Source organism: Notamacropus eugenii, chromosome 1 (assembly GCF_028372415.1).
Source record: "Notamacropus eugenii isolate mMacEug1 chromosome 1, mMacEug1.pri_v2, whole genome shotgun sequence".
Lineage (NCBI taxonomy): Eukaryota > Metazoa > Chordata > Mammalia > Diprotodontia > Macropodidae > Notamacropus > Notamacropus eugenii.
Genome location: NC_092872.1, coordinates 234,888,215 through 234,915,009, shown reverse-complemented (window position 1 = coordinate 234,915,009; position 26,795 = coordinate 234,888,215). Strand labels below are relative to the sequence as shown.

The 26,795-nt window shown below is 41.9% G+C and overlaps 1 protein-coding gene across 1 annotated transcript in view; it reads left to right on the top strand.

Moving 5' to 3' along the window:
• Positions 1-3,190: 3,190 nt before the first annotated feature.
• Positions 3,191-26,795, top strand: part of LRMDA (leucine rich melanocyte differentiation associated) — a 1,314,096-nt gene continuing 1,290,491 nt past the window's right edge. Inside the window, exons 1-2 of the mRNA XM_072628072.1 lie at positions 3,191-3,546; positions 15,520-15,620. Coding sequence (XP_072484173.1) covers positions 3,517-3,546; positions 15,520-15,620 — 131 coding nt within the window. The 5' untranslated portion in view covers positions 3,191-3,516. The remainder of the gene's footprint in view (positions 3,547-15,519; positions 15,621-26,795) is intronic.

Sequence of the window (26,795 nt, the reverse complement as noted above, 5' to 3'; positions counted from 1 at the left end):
TCAGACTCTGAGAACAATCCAAAACCCCCTATGAAAGCTGCTAATTTAGAAACGAGAAGCAGCTGGTCCAGTCAGCTGTGTTCCATGGTGTGGAGGTGAGGCTCTGAGCCCCCAGCATATCAGACTGGCCTCTTTTCCAATATTGTACCTAAATCTATTTGACTGAGGGGGTAGAATGTGAAAGGAAAAACTGAAGTAATAACAAAAATGAAGCAGTATTTAGAAGTCAGTTTTTTTTTTGCAGATATTGAGGTTGGGGGAGAACAATATATGCTCTCAGAGAGCACATGCTTCGGATGCTGGTGACACTTAGGGGCCCAGCCATTCCATTCCATGCAACAAGTAATTATTTCTCAAGTAACTACTATGTGCAAGGCACTGTGCTTAGGGTGAAGGAGATCTAGAATTCCACGCCTCTGAATTCTCTGGACGGTAGCCTGGCTTCCCAGGCTTACGGCCTCTTTGGGTGCCATTCTTGGTGTCTGTCTGGGGGTTATCAACCCCAACAGTTATACCATTTCTATGTGGCCTAGACGTTTTCTGAAGTCTTTTCCTTATAACAGGTCAGTGAAGCAGGAAGTGTAAGAACTATACCCTTAAACTCCCTGTACCTCAGTTTCCTCATCTGTAAAAGGAAGAGGCTTTCTGAGGACCCCCTTCTGAGGTCTCTTCCAGTTCTGGGTCCAATCTTCATTTTATAAGTAAGGAAACTGAAGCCTGGTCCAAGGTCAGCCAAGTACTAAAGTTCTTTGAGTACTGACATTTTAAGAGAGGGAAAGGAGTTGAATTGAATGAGAAGGAAGTCTCACCACTGAGGGAAAATCCTTCCCAATTCTCTTAGGGTGAGAGGATTTGATATACTATTTAAATAAAGAATGGGTATCAAAACTGGGAAGAAATGGGCTCAAATCCTGCCTCTGACTAAAGTCAACACCTCTTGCCCTAAGCAACTCACAAGACTTTTTTCAAGACTTGGTCTCTCCATCTTGGATCTACTCATTGGCCAATCCCATTACTAACTGACACAAGAACTTTGACCTGCTCCATTTTTGATGTGGACTGGTTTGCCCTTTCTTAGGCAACCTGGTGCCCCTCCCCATTGGGGGGGGGGGGGTTTCATCATATTGATGTCTAGCTCACTGAGGACACCCAATGCTCACTCCTGCTCACAATTCCCAAACTCAAGAGATCTGGTGCTTTGAGCCTCTCAGGTAGCTGGGATTACAGATGTGGCTCACCATGCTTGACTCCAATTCTCCTGAGATTAGAAAATTGCAGAGAAGATTTGACCTGCATTGGTGAAAAGTGTTCCCAGATTTCTTTGTACCAACAAAACCACAGGTTCAGTTCCTATTCTTTTCCTCAGGCAAATGAAGTTAAAATTTGGCTTCTTGATTTTTGTCCCTTGAATGAAAGTGAATGGAGAGTGTCTGAGAGGGCAGGGAGGGAAGGAGAAGACACAACCATCTCCTTCAATACAGATTCTAATATCCATAGGGATCTGGTAGGCCAGAGTCTGGGATTCCTCCTTGCCTAACCACTTATCAACCTCACCTCCTTTTCCCCTCAAAGGCTGGTTTTTGTGGGGGTGGAAGTAGAGGGTGAGACCCTGCTGATGTTGCTAGGGACTGTTAGACCACAGGGTTGTGTAACACAGGAAAGGCCCTAGCTCTCCCTGCCCCTCCTGCAGTGGCTAAGACCAGTTGATTGGACGCCGGGAGCCTCAGAACCATTATCACATGCTGCTGGACTCAGGCTCATCATACCAAGTCAGTGTCATGACAAAGCTGGAGGGGCTGATGTCAGGGAAGGAGATAAAGAATAAAAAGTCATGCTTTCTCTTGGCATGACCTTATTCTGGCTCTTCAGTCTAGAATATTCTCTACTTCCTTCAAAACAAATCTTCAGTTAGAGTAGTCTTCACAAATACCTTGAAAATACAAACTTTCAACAGCTATGGCTAAAATGCTCCAAATCCTTAAATTAGAAATGCAAATTAAAGGACTTCTCAGGTACAGTCTCATTCTCATCAGACTGGCAAAATTTACAAAAGAAAATGACAAATGGTGGGACTGAGGGAAAACAAATATATGAATATGCTGTTGTGAAGCTGAGATAACATTTCCACCTCATTGTGTGTTGGATTTTGGAGGTTATTTTTTCTAAGCAATAACTGACTTGTATACAGTTTAAATCGCATCATATGTATTATTTCATTTGATCCTTATAGCAATGCTGCTAGGCCATTAGTTTCAAGGACAATAATAATTGAGGACAATAATATTGTTATTTTTGACATTTTACAGGCAAGGACATTGTGACTCATAGACGTTGAGACCTGTATAATGTCTCACAACTAGTAAGAATCAGAGACAGAATTAGAACTCGGGCCTTTCCAGTTCCAAGACCATGTGCCTTCTCCAGTAACATTTCATTTTTAAATACCTGGTACTTCCTCCTGTTACTGGGTCCTGGGTTCAAATCTCATCTCTGCCAGTTACTATAAGTGTGATCTTGACTTCATCTCTATGAGCCTTAGTTTCCCTATCTGGAAAATGATAACTATTGGATTATATTACCACCAAGGACCTTGCCAATTCTAAATTTATGACACTATGTTGAGGAAAATGCTTAAGGAAGCAGTGTGTGTGTGTGTGTGTGTGTGTGTGTGTGTGTGTGTGTATGTATGTAAAAAGAATACTGGCCTGGGAGTCAGGAGCCTGGGTTGTAGTCAGGGTCTGCCACTGTACAGCTTTGACTAATTATCCTGCAGTTGCTACTTCTTTGCTCTTGAAATTACTTCGTATTACTTTGTATACAGGTACCAACGTACCGTTAGAGGTTTCTTTCCCTTACTCCCCACTACCTTAGATTGTAAGCTTCCTGAGGAACTCTCATTTTTCTCTTATACTTCAATACATAACATGGTGTCAGGCATTGAGAATGTGTTCAAGCAATGCTTGTTCTATTGCATTTGAACCCCAGCGACTAGCAAAGTGCCAGGCACACAGTAGGCGTTTAATTACAGCTTACCACACTGACTCCCCAGGGGTTCTTCCAGCGGCCGCCTTCCTGGGTGCCCAGAGGTGACTTCGAGCAGCCCGGTCCAGCCGCCTGCTGCCCCATTCCTTGTCTCACCTGACGGAAGGCGTGGCGTGGGCTACTTGGGCCGGTTTGGAGGGCTGGCACTGGGGCGCTAGCGCCTCCGCTGCCCGGCTGTGGTCGGCTGGGAGCCTCGGTCCCGCCTCGGAGCGCAGCGAGCTGTAGCCTCCGCCTTCCGGCCCTATCAGCTGACCGTGCCGTGCGGAAGGAAACGGGACCAGTGGTCCGCGAGCTGAGCCAAGCCTAGCCGAGCCCTGGCTCGCTCTGCCCTCCGCGCTTCTGCCCAGTGCGCCCTGCGCCCGCCCCGGCCTTTTCCCGTTCCCATCCAGCCCAGCCCAGCCCAGCTCAGCCCAGCCCAGCCCAGCCCAGCTCAGCCCAGCTCAGCCCAGGTCCTCCCCTGGCTCCGCGCCCACTATGGCAGGGCTCGTGGTTAGTGGAACCCAAGTAAGTCCTTAGCCTGAGAAATGGAGGGAGGACGCTCTGCTGGCCTCTACCCCTTACCCACCTTGGGAAAACGACCAGGGGGAGGAGGGCCCTGAAACACAGACACCCATGGGGTAGGGGTGAGGGGACTGGAGCAGACCCTCTCCTCGATTTCATACATCACCTTACCCTCGCCTTACTCCCTCCCAGTCCAGGCGAGTTAAACTGTCTGATCTGGCCTGGCTGTAGGCAGTCCAGGAGGTAAGAAAAAAAAAACCCTGCACAGAATACTCTCGCGTGGGGGTTGAGTTGGGAATGGATGCCCATAGCTTTTGGTAGCTAGCGCAAGGCCTGCCGGGGTTTGGGGGTCATAGAATGATAAAGGCAGTTGCACACATTTTTCCTGACCTCTCCGGGTCCTGGCTTTCCCATGACCAAACGCCAATGAGTAACCACTGTATGGAATGAGACATTCTGTTCTAATATTCGCAACACAAAAATAATAGGTAATTCTCTCCCTCCACCCCCCCTTCACACTCCTCCCCACCCCCCTTGGCAGGAGCGTGGTGGGATGGGGAAACGGCAGATAATTGTTTTATTTGCCAGGACACCTACTTTCTTGAGCAGGTTTCCATGGAGAGTGAATTAGCACTGTTTTCATATCCTGGGTGGGTGAGACACACACATGCATTCACGCACATGGGAAATCTTCAGGGAAGTGCCTAGTCATTGCTGGAGGGATGGTTTCCTACCCACAAGGTCCATGTGTGTGTTGGGTGCTGCTCAGCTGCTGGCATAACCAGATCTCATTGTCCTATTTCAGCCGTTTAGAGTTAGATTCACTCTCCTATCTCCACCCCCAACTCTACCTTCACACACAGACTAGGGTATTCTATGCTGGGTTTTTCTAGATTGCCTAAGGCCAGGCCGGATCAGACAGTTTAACCTGACTGGGCTGGGAAGGATCTTTCTCTTTTCTAAATAAATGCTAGTAGTGTTTTACAGCCCAGTTAGGTAATCAGTCAGTTAATCAATATTTATTGAGGACCTGCTGGGAACTGTCCTCACCTTTTTGCTGTATTCCTTTAAGGGTCCTGGTCTCTTTGACATCCCCACCCCGCTCCAATCACAACCAAGTAGTAGCAAAGTGCCTCTTCTTTATCCTGCTCAGATCTTAGGTTTCAGTTTGGGGAACCACAGCAGCGAGAGGAGACCCAGAAAGAAGGGTGAATATGTGCTAGCCTAGGAGTCTAGGGGTGGAAGCAAAGGGCTGGCTAGAATAATCCCTGTTACTTCTAATAGGTCACTTCTAACCTGAGGCAGCTGTGTACTGAGTTTCAGAATGTCCCCTTTTCTGGGAGCTGAAGCTTTTTTGATCCCCAAATCTAGCACTAGAGGACTGGAGTTTCTCCATTCTCCAGCCAGGAAATTTAGCTATCTCTCTGTGACATGTGTTTCTCCTCTTTTTGTGAAGGTGACTTGTAATTATGAAAAATATTTAAGGGGAGAACGTGGTGGAGTGGGAAGACCACTGCATTTGCAGTCAGAAAACCTGATTTCAGGTCCTTTTCACTTACAAGGTGGTAGTGTGGGAGTAAAAGAATCTGGGTTCAAATTCTGACTGCTGTTTGCTACCTGTGTGAATTCGGGTTAGTCATTTAATCTTTTGAGGCCTCATTTTTCCAGCAGGCAGCCTCTGAGGTCCCTTCCAACTGGAGAGCTATGATCCTATGTTTAGTTGTATGAGCTTGGCCAAGTCATATGAATTATTGGACCCTCATCTGTAAATCTTTCTTTGCTTTAAAAATGAAGCTAATACAACTTGCTTTGGCTCTCTCACAGGGTTGTCAAGAGGTTCAAACAGATAATACATATGTATGTGAAAGTGCTTTTTAAACTTTAAAGTGGAAGTTATTCTGCATAGGACTGAAGGCTTTCCTGTGCCTATGTTCCTCCTGTGTTGTGTTCCTTTGAGTAGTTTGCCTACTTATTTTTGGTTCCTTTTTTTTTTTTGGTGGGAGGGAAGCTTGAGGAAATGCATGTGAGGCCTGGAGAGGGTTATTTAATGATTTGACTTTTGAGTGTCTATTAGGTTAGAGAGGAGCTAGAAATGTTTTACTTAGGAAAATATCCTCCAGGTGTGCCTGCCTCATGTCTACCCATCCAAAGCAGTATGTACTTCAGGAATGCTGGGTCTTATGGCTACTGTATTAAAAATTTTTTTGGACATTTTAATTTAAAGTTTTGAGTTCCAAATTTGACCTCTTCCTTATCCCCTCTCTGAGACAGTAAGCAATCAGATATAGGTAATACATGTGCAGTTATGCAAAACATTTCTATATTAGTAATTTTGTACAAGAAGACTGGAATAAAAGAAAAAAAGAAAGTGAAAAATGGCATGCTTTAGTCTGCATTTAGTCAATATCAGTTCTTTCTCTGGATGTGGATAGTATGCTTAGTCATTTAGTCCTTTGCTGAAAGTAGCCAAGTCATTCACAGTTCTTCATCGAACAATATTGCTGTTACTGTGTACAACATTCTCCTGGTTCTGTTCATTTCACTTTGCATCAGATCATGTAAATCTTTCCAGGTTTTTCTGAAATCGTCCTGCTCATTCTTTCTTTTAGCACAATAGTATTGCATTACAATCATATTCCATAACTTGTTTAGTCATTCCCAAATTGATAGATATCATGTCAATATCCAGTTCTTAGCCCCCACAAAAAGAGCTGCTGTAAACATTTTTGTACAAATAGACCCTTTTCCCATTTGTTTTTTGGATGTCATAGACTTAGCAGTGGTATTGCTGGATCAAAGGGTATGTATAGTTTTATAACTCTTTGGGCATAATTTCAGATTTCTTCCCAGAATGGTTGGATCAGCTCAGAACTACACCAACAGTGTATTAGTGTCCCAGTTTTCCCACAACATCCAACATTTTCCTTTTTTAGATACTCTGGTAGGTGTGAGGTAGTACCTCCACATTGTTTTAATTTGCATTTCTTTGATCAATTGTGATTTAGAGCATTTTTTTCATGTGAATATAGATAGCTTTGATTTTTTTTTATCTGAAAACTACGTGTTCCTATCCTTTGACTATGGGCTACTGGTAGCACGCTGTTACCATTCCTGATTACAACCATTCTGTAACACCCTTTCTTCCATCTTTCTGGGACATCTTTCTTCCAACCTGCTTGCAGACAGTTGCATACATTTTCAGCAAGCCAGACTTCATAAATGAGTTCCCTTTCCAGCCATCCCATTGTTCCCAGAAATGCTTTTGCTGAGATTAATGAAATTGATCTAGCAACCCCCAAACTGAAAGAACCCTAGGTTGATGTCTCAGAAAGCTGCTTGCTGCTACTCAAGAGAACAAAGGTGGAAAACTTGAAGTTAGAAGACCTGGGTTCAAGTGCCACATCACTAGGTGCCAGTTGTTTATCTTCCTGAGACCATTTTCTAATCTATAAAGGGCAGGGTGGTGTGTGTGTGTGTGTGTGTGTGTGTGTGTGTGTGTGTGTGTGTGTGTGTGTGTGTATGGGAATAATGCTATTCTACTTAATCCTGCAGGGTTGCTGGGCTTTATAAATTGTAAAGTGTTACATAAATGTAAACTATTTGCTACTGTTATTGTTACAAATGACCATACTTGGCAGAAATTGTTATTTTCCAATAATTTTGTTACCATCGCACTGTGATATTATAGGATTGTAGATTCAGAGCTGAAAAGAACCTTAGAGATCCTGGAGTCCAACCTTTTCATTTGACAGTTGAGGAAACTGAGGCAGTATGAGTATTATGATACTGCTTGTAAGTGTCCGGGGTTGGATTTGAACCCAGGTCTTCTTGACGATAACTTCCTCCAACTCTGCCCCTCACCACTGCCATCCACATGAATTGATGGAACACCCATATATATTACTATCTCTTTGAAATGAATTCACCCATCCTTAATGTGTTCAAGGAGCAGGTTCATGGCAAGGTTAGGCTTTGCCTGTACAGGTAGATGAATTACAAGGGCACAGCTTGCTTCATTTCAATTTGAGGTAGCTTAATGGTAGCATCTGAAGCCCCAGGTTAAAGTTCTGACTTTGTCTTGTAATGGTGAGTAAATCATATCATTCTCTGATCTGAGACTGATGAATTGTAAAGGAGAGATAATAAATAATACTTTATTGTTGTTGAGTCATTTCAGTCATGTCCAACTGTCCGTGACCCCAATTGCAGTTTTCTTGGCAAAACTACTGGAGTAGTTTGCTATTTCCTTCTCCAACTCATTTAACAGATGAGGAAACTGAAGCAAACCAGGTTTAGGTGACTTGCCCAGGATTACACAGCTAGGAAGTATCTGAGTCTGGATTTGAACTCAGATCATCCTAACTCCTGAGCTGGTACTCTAGCCACTGTGCCACCTAGCTGTCCCTAATACTTGCACTACTTATTACCCATGTTTGTTTTAAGAGACCCTTACAGTCCCTACCTTCACCCTTGTTTCTGCTTGCTGTTCCACCCCTCCTAGGCTGTTTTTTTTTCTTTTTCAGTCTTCCAAATTACCAAAGAAGCAAGATACAGTTGGAGTTCTTTCAGGCTTGACACTTGAGTTCAGGCTGGAATGTACCAGACAGCTGTCTGACATCCTAAGTGGATTTTCCTTTTCCCAGAAGCCTCCCTGATTTAGTCTTCCTCTTTCATGACTATTTCCTGGTTGCCTGGACGGATTCCCCCTTAGCTGTTCTCTGTTTTCAAGTCTTTCCTGATCGGATTGTCTCTGGTTGCTCAATCTACCCTTTCCTGGATGCCTCTGAATCAACTCATTCCATGTTTGGTTGAAAGCATTTGTTGCCACTTATCCTTTTACCTTCCTCAGAAGCTCAGCCATTCCATCCTCTTGGCTTCATAGGTCTCTACTGGACTATAGAGTCAATAACTTCCACCATTTCCCTGAACCCCAGTAAGCAAGGCGTTGCAATCCACAAGGCCAATTAGAGAAGTTGGGGAGGGACTTTGCCATCTCACATACCCTAGGATGATTATTCCTTTTTGCCACTGCAGGTGCTTCATGAACAATTTGGGAAATGGCACCTATTGGTGTTCCCAGTCTGTATTTCACAGACACTCAAAGTTGGGTAAATGTTTTACTTTTTCTATTTTGATGGGAGAAGAAAAAAAAGAGCATAGTCTGAGAGAAAATCCTGAGACCACCCAGTACCAATAGGGCCAGTGTTAAGGAGGAAGATTAGATCTGGGGTATCAAAATTTTGTGCCTTCTTTAACCTTAGTCTTTCCCTTCTGTGGAATGGGAATGAATTGTCATTTTAGTGTAGTGAGACAGTATCAGATTTAGAGTCGGGTATCCTGACCTTGCGTCCTGACTTATCTGTTGATCATCTGGAAAATCATTTCACCTTTGTGAGCTTCATCCAATGTCATTATATGTAAAATGAAGGGGCTGACCTCTGTAAAGTCTCCTTGTGCTCTCAATTGTTAGGATATTCCAAGATAATAAGATACACTTATAAAATGCTTGGTGAGTATTTGAGCATGACTTAACTGTCCCATTATGGCAACTTTCACTGGGGATTTTATTTTTGTAGAGTTGCCTGTTGGTTCTTTGTCCCAGTGAGGATTCTTGTACAAAGAAAAGGTAGCCCATGTATGCCTCTCTTTCCCCCAGATCTGCCTCCTTCCTGCTTTTGCCTTTGAAGATGATAATATGTCCCAGATCTTGACAGGACACTGGGTTGGGAGATCTAGTTTCTGGTTCTGGTTTTGCCACTAGTTAACCCGTATGACCTTGGGTAAGTCACTTACCTTTCTTTTTTTTAAAAAATTAATTTATTTAACTTTTAACATTCATTTTAACAAAATTTTCGGTTCCAGATTTTTCTCCCCATTTGTCCCCTCCACCCACCCCATAACACTGAGCATTCTAATTGCCCCTATCACCAATCTGCCCTCTCTTTTGTCATCCCTTCCTTCCCTTGTCCCCATCTTCTCTTTTGTCCTGTAGGGCAAGATAACTTTCTGTACCGCTTTACCTGTATTTCTTATTTCCTAGTAGCAAGAACAGTACTCGACAGTTGTTCCTAATACTTTGAGTTCCAACTTCTCTTCATCGCTCCCTCCCCACCCATTCCCTTTGGAAGGCAAGCAATTCAATATAGGCCATATCTGTGTAGTTTTGCAAATGACGTCCATAATAGTCGTGTTGTGTAAGACTAACTATATTTCCCTCCATCCTATCCTGCCCCGCATTGCTTCTTTTCTCTCTTTTGATCCTGTCCCTCCCCAAGAGTGTTGACTTCAAATTGCTCCCTCCTTCCATTGCCCTCCCTTCCATCATCCCCCCGACCCTGCCTATCCCATTCTCCCCCACTTTCCTGTATTGTAAGATAGGTTTTTATTCTAAAATGGGTGTGCATTTTATTCCTTCCATTAGGGGAATGTGATGAGAGTAAACTTCATGTTTTTCTCTCACCTGCCTTCTTTTTCCCTCCACTAAAAAGTCTTTTGCTTGCCTCTTTTATGAGAGATAATTTGCCCCATTCCAGTTCTCCCTTTCTCCTCCCAATATATTTCTCTCTCACTGCTTAATTTCATTTTTTAAAGATATGATCCCATCCTATTCAATTCACTCTGTACTGTGTGTGTGTGTGTGTGTGTGTGTGTGTAAAATCCCACCCACTACCCAGATACTGAAAAGTTTCAAGAGTTACAAATATTGTCTTTCCATGTAGGAATGTAAACAGTTCAACTTTAGTAAGTCCCTTATGACTTCTCTTTGCTGTTTACCTTTTCATGCTTCTCTTCATCTTGTGTTTGAAAGTCAAATTTTCTTTTCAGCTCTGGTCTTTTCATCAAGAATGCTTGAAAGTCCCAAATTTCATTGAAAGACCATTTTTTTCCCCTGAAGTATTATACTCAGTTTTGCTGGGTAGGTGATTCTTGGTTTTAGTCCTAGTTCCTTTGACTTCTGGAATATCATATTCCATGCCCTTCGATCCCTTAATGTAGAAGCTGCTAGATCTTGTGTTATCCTGATTGTATTTCCACAATACTTGAATTGTTTCTTTCTAGCTGCTTGCAATATTTTCTCCTTGACCAGGGAATTCTGGAATTTGGCCACAATGTTCCTAGGAGTTTCTCTTTTTGGATCTCTTTCAGGCAGTGATCGGTGGATTCCTTGAATACTTATTTTGCCCTCTGGTTCTAAAATATCAGGGCAGTTTTCCTTGATAATTTCATGAAAGATGATGTCTAGGCTCTTCTTTTGATCATGGCTTTCAGGTAGTCCCATAATTTTTAAATTGTCTCTCCTGGATCTATTTTCCAGGTCAGTTGTTTTTCCAATGAGATATTTCACATTCTCTTCCATTTTTTCATTCTTTTGGTTTTGTGTTGTGATTTCTTGGTTTCTCATAAAGTCATTAGCCTCCATTTGTTCCATTCTAATTTTTAAAGAACTATTTTCTTCAGTGAGCTTTTGAACCTCCTTTTCCATTTGGCTAATTCTGCTTTTGAAAGCATTCTTCTCCTCATTGGCTTTTTGAACCTCTTTTGCCAATTGAGTTAGCCTATTTTTCAAGGTGTTATTTTCTTCAGCATTTTTCTGGGTCTCCTTTAGCAAGGTGTTGACCTGCTTCTCATGCTTTTCTTTCATCTCTCTCATTTCTCTTCCCAGTTTTTCCTCCACCTCTCTAACTTGATTTTCAAAATCCTTTTTGAGCTCTTCCATGGCCTGAGCCCATGATACATTTATTTTAGATGTGTGGGATACAGAAGCCTTGACTTCTGTGTCTTTCCCTGATGGTAAGCATTGTTCTTCCTTATCCAAAAGGATGGGAGGAGATATCTGTTCACCAAGAAAGTAACCTTCTATGGTCTTATTTTTTTTCCCTTTTCTGGGCATTTTCCCAGCCAGTGACTTGACTTCTGAGTTTTCTTTCCACCCCTACCACGCCTCCAGATCTGCCCAGCCAGAGCTTGGGGTCTGAGATTCAAATGCTGCTTCCCAACCTCAGGGCTTTGGGCGGGGGCAGGGCTGCTATTCAGTGTGAGATTAAGTTTAGGTGCTCAGGTGGGGGCAAGGCTGCCTCATGGGGCTCAGTTCCCTCAGGGGGTTTATGTGGAGACCTTCAACAATGGATCCGAACTCCTGCCTGCTTGAGGAGCCCCTGTCTGCCGCCGCCCCTGCTACTGTCTCCCGAGGGGGCCCGAGCCACGGGGACACCCCACTCCCCTGTCGGCCACCGAAAAAGACTCTCTCACCAACCCCTGCCACCTGTGGGTGGAGGGACCTGTGCGGCCACCGGAGATTCGGTCCCTGAAGCCTGCTTGGATCCGCTCCTCTAGGTGCCATGCAGCCGAGACAGAGCTGGGCTCCGCTCTAGGTCCAGGGTGCGAGGGACCTTTGGTGTCTGTTTTCAGGGCTCTGTGGAACAGAAATCTCCTCCGCTCCATTGTTCTGTGGCTTCTGCTGCTCCAGAATTTGTTGGGAGTTCTTCTTTACAGATATTTTATGGGCTGTTGGTTCGGAGCTAGCATATGTGTGTCTTTCTACTCTGCCATCTTGGCTCCTCCCAGTCATTTACCTTTCTGAGCCTGTTTCCTCATTGTTAAAATGAGGGGAATTGACTTGAAGACCTCTAGGCTTCTTTCCAGTTCCCAAAGAGGATAACTAGAAACTTTCCCCATTTTCCCATCTGGAAAGCTTGCTCTTTTGCTGCCCAACAAGTTTGAAAGGTGAGGCCTGGGCAGGTTAATGGGAGCCTGTGAAAGGAAAAAGAAATTGCTACTTGAGTGGCTATCCCAGGGGACATTGATGCTCATGCTGAAGCCATCTTTCCTTCTGGTATGAAGAGACTTTTCATCTGTCTGTGAATACAACTGATGGCAGAGACTGTGATGAAGAATGGGTCTCATGTAGAAGAGGGGAGAGCTTGCTAGATTGAACTTGGAGCTCCTTATTATCCAGAAAGTGGATTTCTAAGCCAAAATGATTTCACTGAAGTCAACTATTTTTCAGCCCTCCCTCCTTCCTCTTTTTCCTTTCCTTTTTTCCCCCTCAAGTTACTGGAGCCTGAATGAAAGGGGGTGGGTTGCTGTATTATTTGCTTGCAATCACTGCAAGACAGGAGGAAGCCAAAGGGTAATTTATAAAGATGGGGGAAGAGCTGAGATACCAATGAGATGCCTTGTGGAGCAGAAATGCTCCTGAGAATATGAGAGACCTTTGCTATTTGTGCCTTCTCTGGAATCTTAAAGCCCTAGATCATCAGGGGCCAGTTTACAGCTAGGTGATACCTTCTCTGCTTGAGGCATTCATAATATGGGGAATCCTATGAAAACATGGGTTTCTCCTTAGCAGGATGCTTATGCGCGGGCCTAGCTTTATACATATATATATATATATATGTATATATATGTGTGTGTGTGTGTGTGTATATATATATATATATATATATATATATATATATATATATATATATATATATATATATGTACGGTGGTATGATCTTATAGGCTTCTAGATTTAGAAGGTATCATTGAGATCTTTCAGTTCAACTTCTTAATTTTACAGATGAGGAAATTGTCCCAGACAGGCTGAGACTTATCCAAGGTCATATAAATCTTAGAAGAAAGATGGAATTTGAATTTTGTCCTCTGACTTCAAATCCAGTGTGTTGCTCACACTGTGTGGGCCACTGTCTCCCCTCCCTCAAACACCACCCCTAATTGATGCTTAAAATTCCTGGGTGGAGAGGGATGCTTTTAATTACTCAATTAGAAACAAAACTGGTTCACTTGGAAGTGAAATGATGACACATATTCAAATTGAGGATGAAATGATTTATATCAGATCCTGTCCTGAAAGCAAGTTTTTGGTGAAGGGGAAGAGAGCAAGAGGTCACAAGGTGTCAGAAGGGAGATTCTTGGGCTGATGAAGAGAAGCCAAGACTTTGCTCCCCCTCTAGTTTGGCCCAAGGTTGACTGATACTGTTTGGGTCAGATAGTGAGGTGGAAAGATCATTGATTTGCTTGCAGTGTGACCTTGGGAAAGTGATTTCACTTCTGTTTACTCATCTGTAAGATGAGGAACTTGGAATGTGTGAGCTCCAAGGTTATCTTGGGCTTCCCCAAGGATGAGTCAGGCCCGTCAATACCCTGGTTGGCCCTTTCTTTGTCTTTTTCTCCCCTAACTTCACGGTTGCCCCATCTCTGTAAGTAGGAAGCTTGAGAAGTGAGAAGTCAGGCAGCTGAAGCATACTATCAGTGAGGGAAACATCTCCTTTGGAGGAAAAGCCAGGTGAGTTTAGCTAGGTTACATTTCTTGACTGGGGGACCTTCACTGTTTTCTTTTTGATACATAGAATGAGGCCCTGCTCATTGTATACCAAACTCTATTGTTACTCTCTGAAGAAGGAAAAGGATCATATCATCATAAATGTAGAGCTAAAAGGGACCTCAGAGGCCAATAAGTCCAATCCCCTTATTTCACAGATGAAGAAACTAAAGCAGAGGTTAAGTGACTTAGCCAGGGTAGTAAGTGCCTGAGGCAGGATTTGAACCCAGGCCCTTCCTGACTCTAAGTTCAGTGCTCAAACCATTACACTGTAGATACTGGGTTCTTACCCTCAGGAAGGCCTATTCAATATATCTAACTTTTATATTGGTTTTGATATTTTCAAAGTGCTTCAGCTGCATGATTTTGTTTGACTCTCATAAGAACCCTGTTAGGTAGGTGGCATTAGGACCATTTTATAGATGAAGAAACAGGCTTAGAGAGGTGATTGTCTTACCTAACTTCTTACAGTTCTTAAATATCTGAGGTGTAGTTGAAAGACAGGGCAAATGACACATGCCTCAAGAACACAAAATCCGTCAACAAATTGTGAATTAAGGGCAAAGTCGTATGGGGGGATGTGAATGAAAAGAGCTTAGAGTGATCATTGTAGGGAGGCTTGTTAGAGGAGGCTCTGGCCACAGACTCACCTTCTCCCTTTCACAGACTAGACTTGTGCTTTCACCAGGTGTGAGAAATACCTAGTTTGGAAATTGGAGTGTATTGGGTACTGGATTCAGGAAGATCTGAGTTCAGATCCTACCTCAGACACTTATTAGCTTGTGATGCTGGGCCAGTCACTTGAAATCTCTATACCTCAGTTTCCTTATTTGCATAATGAAAGTGTTAGACTCAATGACCTCTAAGATCATTTCCAACTATAAATCTACAGTCCTATGTAAGTTAGGGCCAGGGGGCACTGGGAAGTTAAGTAACGTGCCTTTCATTACATCCATTCTGTTGCTTATCCTTCATTTTCAAAGATCAGTGGCATCACAGGTGATGTCTTGACTTGTGCCATGATCACTTAACTAGTCTTTGTGGGAAGCAAGACACAAGTCCAGGGCTTCTTCCAAGACCAGCTCTTTCTGGCACTTTCTCTCCATTTCATATTACCTTTTCTTTGGGGTAAGGGGGGGATTAAGGAGAGGACTGGAAAGGAAGGGATGGGGAAAGGTGGTAAGGGTAGGGGGCTGAACCTATTCTTTCCAGGTCCCTGCCAGCTCTACCCTGGTAACAGTACCTGCTATATCTTTTATGAGGCAATGTGTGTGATAAATAGGGTGCATGGCAAGGGAGGCTGGAGAAAAGACTCAGCTATGAGGTATGACTGCTGGTTCTTATTATTAACATGCCAAGCCTTTGGGGTTTCTTTTGGATGCCTGAATCCGACCAATTTCAGACTAATTTACTTTGTGCTATGGATTAATCCCCATTATACTAACTATATCAGGAAAGTGCTTCTTTCTGTTCACTCACTGAAGGCCCCAAAATGATGTGATCAAGAGAGTGAGTTGCAAATGTGGTGGTTTTGTATGTGCCATAGTGCTCGTTTCAAGTTGCGGAAGCAATCAATGGATCAGTTAGTCAGGGCTGTGAACAGCTGGGCGATTTCCGTTGGCCACATTGTTTCCGTTCTGTTTAATTTCCAGGTGTCCTACATTGGTCAAGACTGTAGAGAAATTCCAGAGCACCTCGGCAGGGACTTTGGCCACTTTGCAAAGAGGCTTGATCTGAGCTTCAACTTGCTGAGGTATGTAACCTTCACGTGACAAATCACGGTCAGGTGAGCCCCGTCTTCGAAATGTATAATAGCCCAGAACTCAAAGTCAAGCATTTCAGCCCTCGTACATGGATTCCTTTCATCCTTAATAAGGTATTCCAAGATATGTGAAATTGAAGCCCCAAAGGTTTGACTGTTTTAAATTATCCCTCTGATTGCTTTTTGTGCAAGGGGAAGGGGTAGCAAGTATTTGTCATCCTCCAATTCCCGCAAGAGAGACCATTGTCATTTTCCCGTTATTTTCCTGTCTTGTTCAGATGTGCGTGTATCCAAAAGATCATGCCTGGAGAAAGAGTGGAATCAGGCCAGCAGGGTCTTTTGGGGGGCTGTGTGTATGCTTTTCAACCCCTCCCTCCCAATTACATTTTCCAAGTCATAAGCAGGTGTGTGCTTTTGTGTGCGCGTGTTTCCTTTCCTTGCCTTGTTATAAATTGTGACCTTAAATATTTGTGATATTGATTTCTCCCAGATGGTGTTTAACCAGAATTCATACAATTGTTGGCATCAGGTGAAGTTTAGGAGGATGGGGGCAGGGGGAGGAATTCTTTTCACAGCTAGTATGCTTAACTTTTGCCAGAGTTCTAGCTATTATTTGGTTTTATTTCTTCCTTCCATGATGTGTTATAGTGTGTGTATATGTATGTGTGTGTTTGGTGGAGTTTGAAGTGGAACTGGACATAGGAGAGTGGGATAAAATGCCATCTTAAACAATAAGGACTTAGTCTCTTAGGGGCAGGTCTGTGTCCTGCCTTCCTAACAGGTTCAAAAGTTGTCTGGTTTTTTTTTTGTGAGCTCAGTGTCTCCAGACAGTTCAGGAAATTATAGGGTCAGAGGTGATAGCCTTGGGGTTTATTTCAGAACTTTGGGAAGAGGATCTTTCCTACCTCCTTTCCCTCACCAGAACCTTCCCCATTTCCATCAATGGATTGGGATTCCTGGAAGACTATGTTGTACAGATGAGGCAACAGCTAAGAGACTAGAAGCAAGTCTATATCTTAAAGGACAGAGAGTGATATAGAAGGTATTTGCATGCTTTTGCATGGGAGCATGCAGTTAAAAGAAAAAATTGTTGGAGAAAGTTCTGATTTTCTCTCTTCAGTATATTATAGTCAGGACTCTTAAACAGCCCCCAAGGTTGATGGTACAGTGTCTCAGATATGTGTTTGTATCAAAATTGCAGTCTTAGGCTATCTCAGGATGGCCTTGTTATCACAGAAGTGCCTAATGCTGGAAGATCCTGCTAATAAGAGGTTACCAAAGATAGCCAGATGGCATAAGATGTCTAATGGGAAGAGAAAACACTGGTCCCTATGATTCCCTTGGCTATATTCTCAAAGTTAATTACAGTAGGAGGAAGCAACAGAGACATACTTATATTAGAGAGGGCTCCCAATAATTCAGCTGTGATCTTCCTTGTTTTCAGAGGCTCACCTAGGTTTCAGCTATTCTCCAAAAGCAACCCCAATTACTACAGATGCACAATGAATATAAGACTTCATAGTACCAGATAGTCTGTTACTGCCAACCTTAAAGTCTACTCTTTCTCATTATTAATGAATGATCCCACTAAATGCCACATCTGTCATGAGAGCAGTCATATACTTCAGGCACAAAATGCCTTAATGCTGTTTAGTTCACAACTCTTAGCTTCAGTTCTGCCTCTGGCCAGGGTGCTGACAGTGTCTCCTTTTTATGGACTCCTCCCTTCTAACTTGAACATTTGATACATTCTGGAATGTATCTCTTCTGGTCAGTCAAATAATACTACTGCCCCTAATTCTGTCAACAAGCCTACATGTTTCATAACTCCTTTTGCCTGTTGATCCCACCTGTACGGGGTCAGGTTGATTCCATTTCTATCATAGAAATTCAGGGAAACTTTGACTCAAGGGGTGAAATATGAAAGACATGATGAATTTTACATCATTGCTAATCCTAGGCCACATATGATCATTGGCCATTTGAAATTTAGAAGGTCTTTGTACTGGGATGTATGTTTGCTCTAATTGGATACAGTCTCCAGGTTCCTGCAAGAAGTCCTTTGTCTTTAGTTTGTCTCTGTCATCTCCTTTCCTCTTGTTGCCTGTCCTAAAACTTGCTGGGTGGCCCAGATTCCACTTTGCAGATGTTGCTCTCAATTCACCAAGGCTGACATTTCTTGTGTATGTAGGCATAAATGTGAGGAGAATTCTTAGGCTACTTGAAAGCGTGAGCTTCAAAGGACAGAGCACGTTGTTATTCTTGGCACATTCCATCATTGGCATGAACTTGCTGCAAGTGTGTAGTATAACAATATAGATCAATTCCTGGTTTTCATGCTCTGAGTATTTGGTTGTAGGTGATTGGCAGTGGTACCTTCTTTGAAACTTTCTCTAGAATTTGGTACTAAGTGATGGAACCCTAACCCAAATAATCTGTCTGGGAAGTCTGTGTAGGAAATTGGTATCTTTCTTCCTGTTCTGTAGCATTAGAGTTGATGGTCCCTAAATCTTAATCCAGGACATTGGGAAAAGGAAATTCTTCCTTTTCCCTCATTCTCAAGTCCAAGTCTTCCTCAGTTCTGCCAGGCCTTAATTCTTAGGAGCTTATGGACTCCCAATAAATCCAACTTGACTTAGATCTGTGATAACTGATGTCTAGAGAAATTATCTTAAAAATATATGAAAGCAGTGGTGATTATGCTCCTTGGATGTTGACATGTGGGTACAACTTGGGTCCTTTTTAGGGCAACAAAAAAGGATATCATTGATAGTAACCATGAAAGTTGAGCGAACTCTTTAAAAATGTTCCCATGAGTGTACTATCGTCAAGACTGTGGGACTGTAGATACAGAGTTGCAAGGGACACCACAGATCACCTAACCTAATCCTCTCATTTTACGGATAAGGAAAATGAAACTCAGGGAGGTTTTATGATTTGCCCAAGGTCACACAGATAGTAAGAGGAAGGGGCCTTGGTGTTTACTTCATTTAATGAGTAAATTTATACCTATGGAATGGATGTGTCAGGTAGGAAATCTCTCTGTGATTTTTAGGTCGTTCTTCAGTTCTCTTCTAGATAAAGATCTCAAGCAAGCCCTGCTGTTCTTTATAAATACCTTCCACCTTCCCTTAAATTAAATGGTGATAGCTAAAACCAGTCTTGATGCCTTTTGGGCTTCCCCAGCTCAGAGGAGTTCCATTCCATTGCTTGAGTCATGGATACCTACATACACCTCAGTTATAGGTTTGTCTGGGACCTCCAAAGACTACTTATTGCCTATTAGGTCAGGGGGAGTATCTCACATCTTATGAATCTCCCTTCCGAAGGTCACCTTTCATTGAGATCAACTTCTCAGATGTGACATGACATCAAATGGATATTCCCAGTTTTCTGACTGGAGTCTAAGACATAGTTATCCTGGCCTGTGGACTTTCCCTTTTACCTTTAGGGTTGAGGTGGTTTGGGAGCTTCCCACTGCAATCCCTCCCCAGGACAAGTCATAGAAAGGGAACCTTCTAGAGCTCCCTGAAATACATGTTAGGGTATAGTGGAAAAAGCATCTCTATTTGTTTTGAATACAACCTCAACTTTCATGAGCCACATGACCTTGGGCAAGGTGGCACTTACTGCTTTTGAGCCTTAGTTTCATCATCTATAAAAATGGAAATAATTATACCTCTAATATCTATTTCATAAAGTTGTTGTGAGGATTGGATGAAATAATGAATATAAGGCACTTTGCATATTATTCTGCTTCTCTGTGTACCTCTCCCTTCGAGGGAGAAATTTCTCCCTTGTTCTATGTTGTCTTCATATGCCCATATTCCTTGAACAGAAAGCCCCTGACTGGGAAGTTATGCCATGTGCAGACAAAGGACTATGTCTAGGATTCTTATCTGTGCACCAGACTCCAGAGGCTCACTGAGATCTCATTTGGCACCCTGAGAAAACTCCACCTTGAGGGCCTGCTTTGTTGATTGGTGACTCCCTCTCTGAGAATATTGTTTTAGGAAGGACCACAGCTATACTGCATCTCACTCATGTCTGGACTCACTCTCTAGTCTTCTCTTCCTTCTCGCTGGCTACCTTTCCTCTTGTGGGTACCCTTTCCTGCCTCCCAATTCCTTCATGTGTGTTCCCTGTTTGAAAGGAAGCTCTTTGTGTGCTTTTATTTACCTAAAATTATATAAAATATTTCTATTTCTATCCCCCGTGCTAAGCATAGTTTCTGACACATAGTAAGTGCTTATTAAATGCACTATCTCCTCCATCCCCCCCTCCCCAAAACCCAAGTTGCTAGACAATTTCATGATGGTGGACAACCTTATTACCAGCAATAAGACCTACTCTTCTTTCTTAAGTCCCCCAATGCAAGATGCACCTCTGTGTCAATAATTATGGTACAATATGGTTCAGCTTTGAGTAGCTTGCCATTGCTTAGCTACATAGTCACTGGCCTTGAAAAGGTGATATATAGAGAGTTGTGGGATTAGCGTTGGGAGAACTAAGAAAAACACATAAGCAATATATAGTACAGAGCTGAAACAATCAAGAAATACTAACTTTAAAATAAGTAAAATTGGATTCTAGCCCAGATGGGCAGGAAGAGACTGGAGTGATATATATCTTAGGTTGACCTGTACTGATCATATGTGGCCATAATTCTTTAGATGCTTCCTGGTTTGAAGAAAAATATTCTTATGCTCAGGGCATCAGCCATATTCTTGACCTCACAACTCCTGTGTTCTCTGACTTCTGGGGTTTTTAAGCTCATGTGAGGTGGGCTACAGGAAGCCTTCTGAATGGCTGGGGAGAGCACAGGGTGTGGGCATGAGAAGGACAGAGCTAAAAGTGAGTGTGTCAGCTGGTAACAGATCATGGGGTATCAGATTTTTCACGGGAACAGAGTAGCCCTTGTAATATCCTGGGACCTTGCCTAATATTTGTGAAAGACAGGGTGGTGAGGAAGAAGAGGAATCAGGATTAGATCTTGTCTTTTGCCTTTGTTTGACTTAACAAGGCTAGGGAAGGGGAAAGGGCTGAGTAGTAAACATGAAGGCCAAATCCATGGGAAGGATTCTCTTCTGGATTAACTCCAGAAGTCATTTGCAGCTGGAAGTCCTGTAGAATATCATTGTACAGTCATATAATTGGTCACCTCTTGGAGCTGAAGCTGACGACAATTCCAGAATTCACTTGTTTCTTTGACTTTAATTCATTCAGGCCACTGGGAAATTAACATGATTCAACTCCAGGTATGGAACTAAAGAAGAAAATAGAAGGAGAGGTCTCAGTAGAAATTATTGAGTCCCACCTAATGGCCTCCTTTTCTTCAACTCAACTTTTCTCCCATGTTTGTATATTTGGGCTGGCAGTTCTGACTGGCTAGCTGCAGAGTCGAACTTCCCAGATGTTCTGATTTGATGGAAATTGGCAGGAGTTAAGTAAGTTTACTGAAAGAGAAGGATTATGAATTTGGGAACATCCCTTGGGGCTTAGTCTTGTTGGTAATCCTACTACCCCCCACCTGTAAATAACAAATATACATTTCTCTAGGGGCGTCATTTCTCAGACCATTTCCCATGGAATCCTGTATTTTCACATGAGGTGAGTAAGGGTTTGGTTAAACAAAAAAAGTAGGAGTAGTCAGTTTCCTTAACTTTTTTTTTTTGCATTTTATTTATTTATACTCACTTATTATCTGTCCCTCCTACTTCCCCTCTCCCAAGCTGAACAATTATAAGCTCTCATCACACATGCATAGTCCAAAACTAATTCCCGTTGTCAAAAAACCAACGTCTCATTTTGCATTTTATGTCTATCACTTCTTTGACCAAAAGCAGACAGGGCACCCTTCTTTAGCCCTCTGGCACTGTGGTTCCTTATTGCATAGATCAGAGTTCTAGAAGTCTTTCAAGGTTGTTTTGCTTTAAAATCTTGATGTCATTGTATAAATTACTCCCCCAGCTCTGCTTATTTCTTTCTGCATTTGTTCAAAGAGACCTGGTTTCCTCTGAAACTGTTCATTTCATCGTACTTTAAAGCACAATAATCTTCCATTACATTCATACACTGTAATTTGTTTAGTCATTCCCCAGTCAGAGGACATTGTCTTAGTTTCCTTTTTTTTTGGAACATTCTGGAAATAACTGTCATAAATAGTTTTGCACATATAAGTCTTTTTCCTCGTTCTTTGATCTTTGTGGGCAATAGGCCTAGCAATGGTATTATTGCTGGGTCAAAGGGTATAGGTGGTGTTGTGACTTCTTGAGCATAGTTCTGAATTGTTTTCCATAATGGTTGGGCTAATTCATAGCTCCACCAACAGTGCAATAATGTGACTATTTTTCTACATCTTCCCCTCCCATGGTCTTTCACCATTTGTCAGTCTGATGGATGTGAGGTAGAATGTCAAAAGTGCTTTAGTCTGTACTTCTCTAATTATTTTTGATTTGGACGTGTTCATATAGTTATTGATAGTTGGATTTTTTCCTTTGAAAGCTGCTTGTGGATATCCTTTGACTATTTATCTATTGGGGAATGGCTCTTAGTCTTATACTTTGAGTCAGTTCTTTATGTATCTTATACAGGGCATCCCACAAATCTTAGTGCAATTCTGAGCATTAATAGCTTAGTACTGCACCAAGACCTGAAATATCTTGTATGAGACCTTTATCAGAAAAACTTGATGTAAAGATTTTTCTGTTACTTCTAATTTTAACTATACTAGTTTTGCTTGTGCAAAAACTTTTTAATTTTGTATAAGCAAAATTGCCTACTCATAGTCTCTTCTCTAAAATATTAAATGCAAAACTGTATCAAAAATGTTTATTATACTTGAGAATTTATCTATATGAGCATGGGTTCAGTTTCTTTATTTTTGTGTCAAGATTTTCCCCAGTTTCCCCTTTTAACCAAGGAGATATTCCAACATTAATGATTTTCTCCCATGTTAAATAATTCCAATTTCCAAAATATTCCATGGCCAAATTATTTTGGCAAACATGGCCTTAGGGTGTGAGTTATTATCAGCAAGAATCTTCAACTGAGAGGAAAATCTTGCCCCTTAGACTTGAATGCTTCACTGATTTGACTGTGGCTGGTTTTCCTCATCTCTTCTCATGGAATTGATGTTCCAGATAATTTACAAGGTTTACTATTTACTTTTCCTCTTCTAATAATTAATGAGAGGCTCACACTGGGTAGTAGAAAGAGACATGATCTTAGAATCAAGAGACCCAACATCAACAGTGAAAAATCATTCTGGGCAAACCATTCTACCTACTCTTTGTACTAGTTCTTCATCTGTAAAATAGCTATAATGATTCCTCACCCATCTCACTGGATTATTTTGAGAAAAGTACTTTGTAACCTATAAAATATTATATATGTGAATTATTCCTGCCCACCCTCTTCACTTCCCCTCTGGTCCCAGGTCTGTGATTATATATCAGTGTAGGGAAGTCCTGGGGAAGAAATTTGTTCCAACTGAAAGGACCAATAATTGTCTGTAACATATAGTCCGAGAGCATCTTGGGGCCTTGAAAGATTAGGGGACTTGTCTGTAATTCTAAGACTTGACCACAGGTCTTCCTTACTCCAAGACTAGTTTTCTCTCCACTATACCACACTGCCTTTCATGATTATAATTATAACGAGAGAAATAGCACTCCTTGATATTTTTCTCATTCTTGAGCTTCTCTCCATGAAGGAAATTTGTTAATGGGTCAGCTTGATTTTGGCGGGGGTCCCATCTCCCCAGATTGGGAAGGGTGGAGACTATTCTTAATAACCTTCTTCTCTGGTCCCAAGAGCCCTGGATGGTTTTTGTGGCTTGCCTGTTTAGGCTTTGTTGAATGCAGCAAGCAGAGCTGAGCTCCCATGGCAAACAGTGATAAATATGCTTGCGTCAATCTGGCAATAAAAGTGAGGGAGTTTAATTGATCGATGGCAATAGGAAGCTTACGTTTAAAAAATTAAATTATTTGCAGTCGCATCTTATTTAGCATCACTCTGATAAATGCGCTGGGTGGAAAACTGTATGAAGAGAAGGCCTCTCAGGCAGGAACTAGCTCACTGTTCTTCCTGACTTGGACCTGGGTGAGGGTGAGGCTCTAGGTGTGTCCTGTCCATTAATTATGGACATCCTTGTTGTGGAGATGTCTTCATCTGACTCGGCCCTCCTGTTTCTTTAGAGTGGGGTAGCATATGGGAGAGGAACAGCCTAATTTCAGTTTCTTTTCCCATAAAGCATCCCATTCTCCTCTTCCACATGATAGTCTACAGAAACTGGGGTCTTACTTAGTTGGTTAGAGCATGGTGCCATTAAGCCCAAGATCATGAGATAGGTTCCTGTGTGGGTCACTTAATTTTTCAGAGAGAAAAGAAAACTTCCATTTCATGGTCACATACTATTCCTGATAGTGTGTTTGTACCCCACGCAATATATCCTTTCCTCTGATTAACCAGGAGTATCCAAAAGAGAGAGAGAGGGAGAGGGAGAGGGAGAGGGAAAGAGAAAGGGGAGGAGGGGGAGGGGGAGGGGAAGAGGGAGAGGGAGAGGAAGAGGGAGGGAGGGAGGGAGGGAGGGAGGGAGGGAGAGAGAGAGAGAGAGAGAGAGAGAGAGAGAGAGAGAGAGAGAGAGAGAGAGAGAGAGAATATGATTCAGCACAATCTGACCCGTCAGTACTCAAATAGAACTGGGATCTTATGGATGTGAATATTTCCTTCAACAAAGCAGATCTGAGTCCCTCCGTGTCTGCCTCCTCTGACTCTTGTTCAGGTCCTCCTATAAGTGTGCTACAGGTGGTATGCCCAGTTTGTTGTGGGGTCTCTTCTCTTTCTCTCAACTTGGAAAGAATGCCAGTGTCACATGTGAGTTGTTCATTGGTTATTCTCCTCTTTGCCCCATGACAAATCCATTATTTTTTTATTCAGATGTTTCTTGATAACATCTTTTGTACTTTTAATTCCTTGTTCATGATGTATTGCAGCCTACTTTCACCCATCATGATGTTTTCTGTTTCTCTCTGAGTGATGCTTAATTTCAATTCTTTGGTGACTCTAGTGTTTCCATTACTCACAGTCACACACTAATACTGTAAGAATGCTGGCAGTAGGATGCTGAGCCTTTATAATAGGGAGAAGCATGAAGATGTTTAAGAATGTTGCAATTTCCCAAAGGCAATCTACTTCATTCTCCTCTTCAGCTTTGGGCTCTCCTCATTGTTCATCTGTAGTATCAGTCTAAGAATTGGATTTTTCACCTGGGATCCATGGATCCTCAAGGGGTCCATGAATTTGGATGAGAAAATTACAACTTTATTTTTATTAATATCTAACTGAAAGTTAGCATTTCCTTTAATTGTTGAGAAATATTTTTAGAAGGGGTCCATAAGCTTCACCAAACTGCCATAAGAGTCCATGATACAAAAGGGTAAAAACTGTTAATCTAAGATCGATTGATCTATCTATCTATCTATCTATCTATCTATCTATCTATCTATCTATCTATCTGTCTGTCTGTCTGTCTGTCTGTCTGTCTGTCTGTCTGTCTGTCCGTCTGTCCATCCTTCTTTCTATCTATCTATCTATCTATCTATCTATCTATCTATCTATCTATCTATCTATCTATCTATGTATCATCTATCTAATGTATATATGTACATTCATACCCTTACAGATAAGCTCTATCACTTGCCCATCTGGTTGAATGTCATAGTCTACTTCCATCAGTATGATTTTTCCTGTTGGGTGGTTGGGCCAAACTCTTTTGAGTGACTGTAGGTCTTATGTAGAGGCTCTGCTACAGTGTTCTAAGGAACTATAGTGTCACCTGCAAACAGGCATGCCCAGAGGACCTCATTACCTATGGAGAACCCTTCATTAACTTGGACTTTGGACTGGGTCTTCTCTGTTACACTGGCAAATATCTTTGTTGAGAATATATCTCTTTTACGATTGGAGGGTGGTTGAACAAAGTGATTTCTGTTATGTTTTTGAGGAGTCGTATTTTTTTTTTTTTACTTCTGCATGGGTGTTACTATGTTTAGGGAGAGTAAGATGATGGTTTGTTTCAGCAAATAAAAAAACTTCCTTATAATCAATAAACTGTAAGCAGAGTAAGGACTTGATTCTCTTTATCTTTCAACTTTTTAATGGTAAAGATGTAGTCTGCTGTGGAATATTGCTTGTGAGAACCTGCCCCATTCCCTTTTGACAATCACATTTGAGAGTGGTCTTTTGTCTATTACTAATAACAGCTAATAGCTATCTTTCATATGTCACCTACGATGTGCTAGGCTCTTTGCTAAGTGTGTTACAAATATTATCTCATTTGACCCTCACAACAATCCTGGGAGGTAGTTGTTATTATTATCCCCATTTTAAAGATGAGGAAACTGGAGCAAATGGAGGTTAAATGACTTGCCCAGGGTCATATAGTAAGTAAATTTCTGAGGCTGGATTTGAACTCAGGTCTTCCTGAGTGCTCTATCTACTACACCACCTTGCTGCCAAAAAGGCAGATTACTGCTATAAAAATTTCATATGGATGGAAAAGTATACGCACTAGTAGTTACAGTGGTTCTCTTGGTCACCTCTTTATGGGGGGAGGCAATCTTGGATTTTATTACTGTCTTTGATATCTTCACCTTTCTAGGAAGAACAATATGGGACATAAGTACTCTTGACTTGGGAATATAGGTACATTTTTGTGGTAGTACTTTTATACAAAAGATGGCACAGTTTCACTTTATTTTTATGATGAAATATCTGCCTTGAAAAATGGCAGTAAGTTTATTCTCCTTTTTTAATTGTTCAATCTTACTAGGGGAAAAGCTAGAATTATGGGGTGGTCAGAGTTCCCTCATAGTGTTTGGAGAAGACATCATGGTGGAAAACACTGTTTTTGCCCATTTCAATATTTCAGCATCATTGTGGAAGGAAAAGTAAAGTCTTAAAAATTAACTTGACCAAATCTAGCTTTATTTCAAGAAATTAATTAGCCACTCTAGAATATTCAGGTACTAATAGGATATGACATTAGTCTCGAAAGTAAGTGATGTATTGAGGAATATTTAATGACTCATTTAGATCCCTTTATTCCTATTTCCTCTCTCCTGTCTTCCTTCTAATGTCTTCCATTGTTAATTCTCTGGAAAA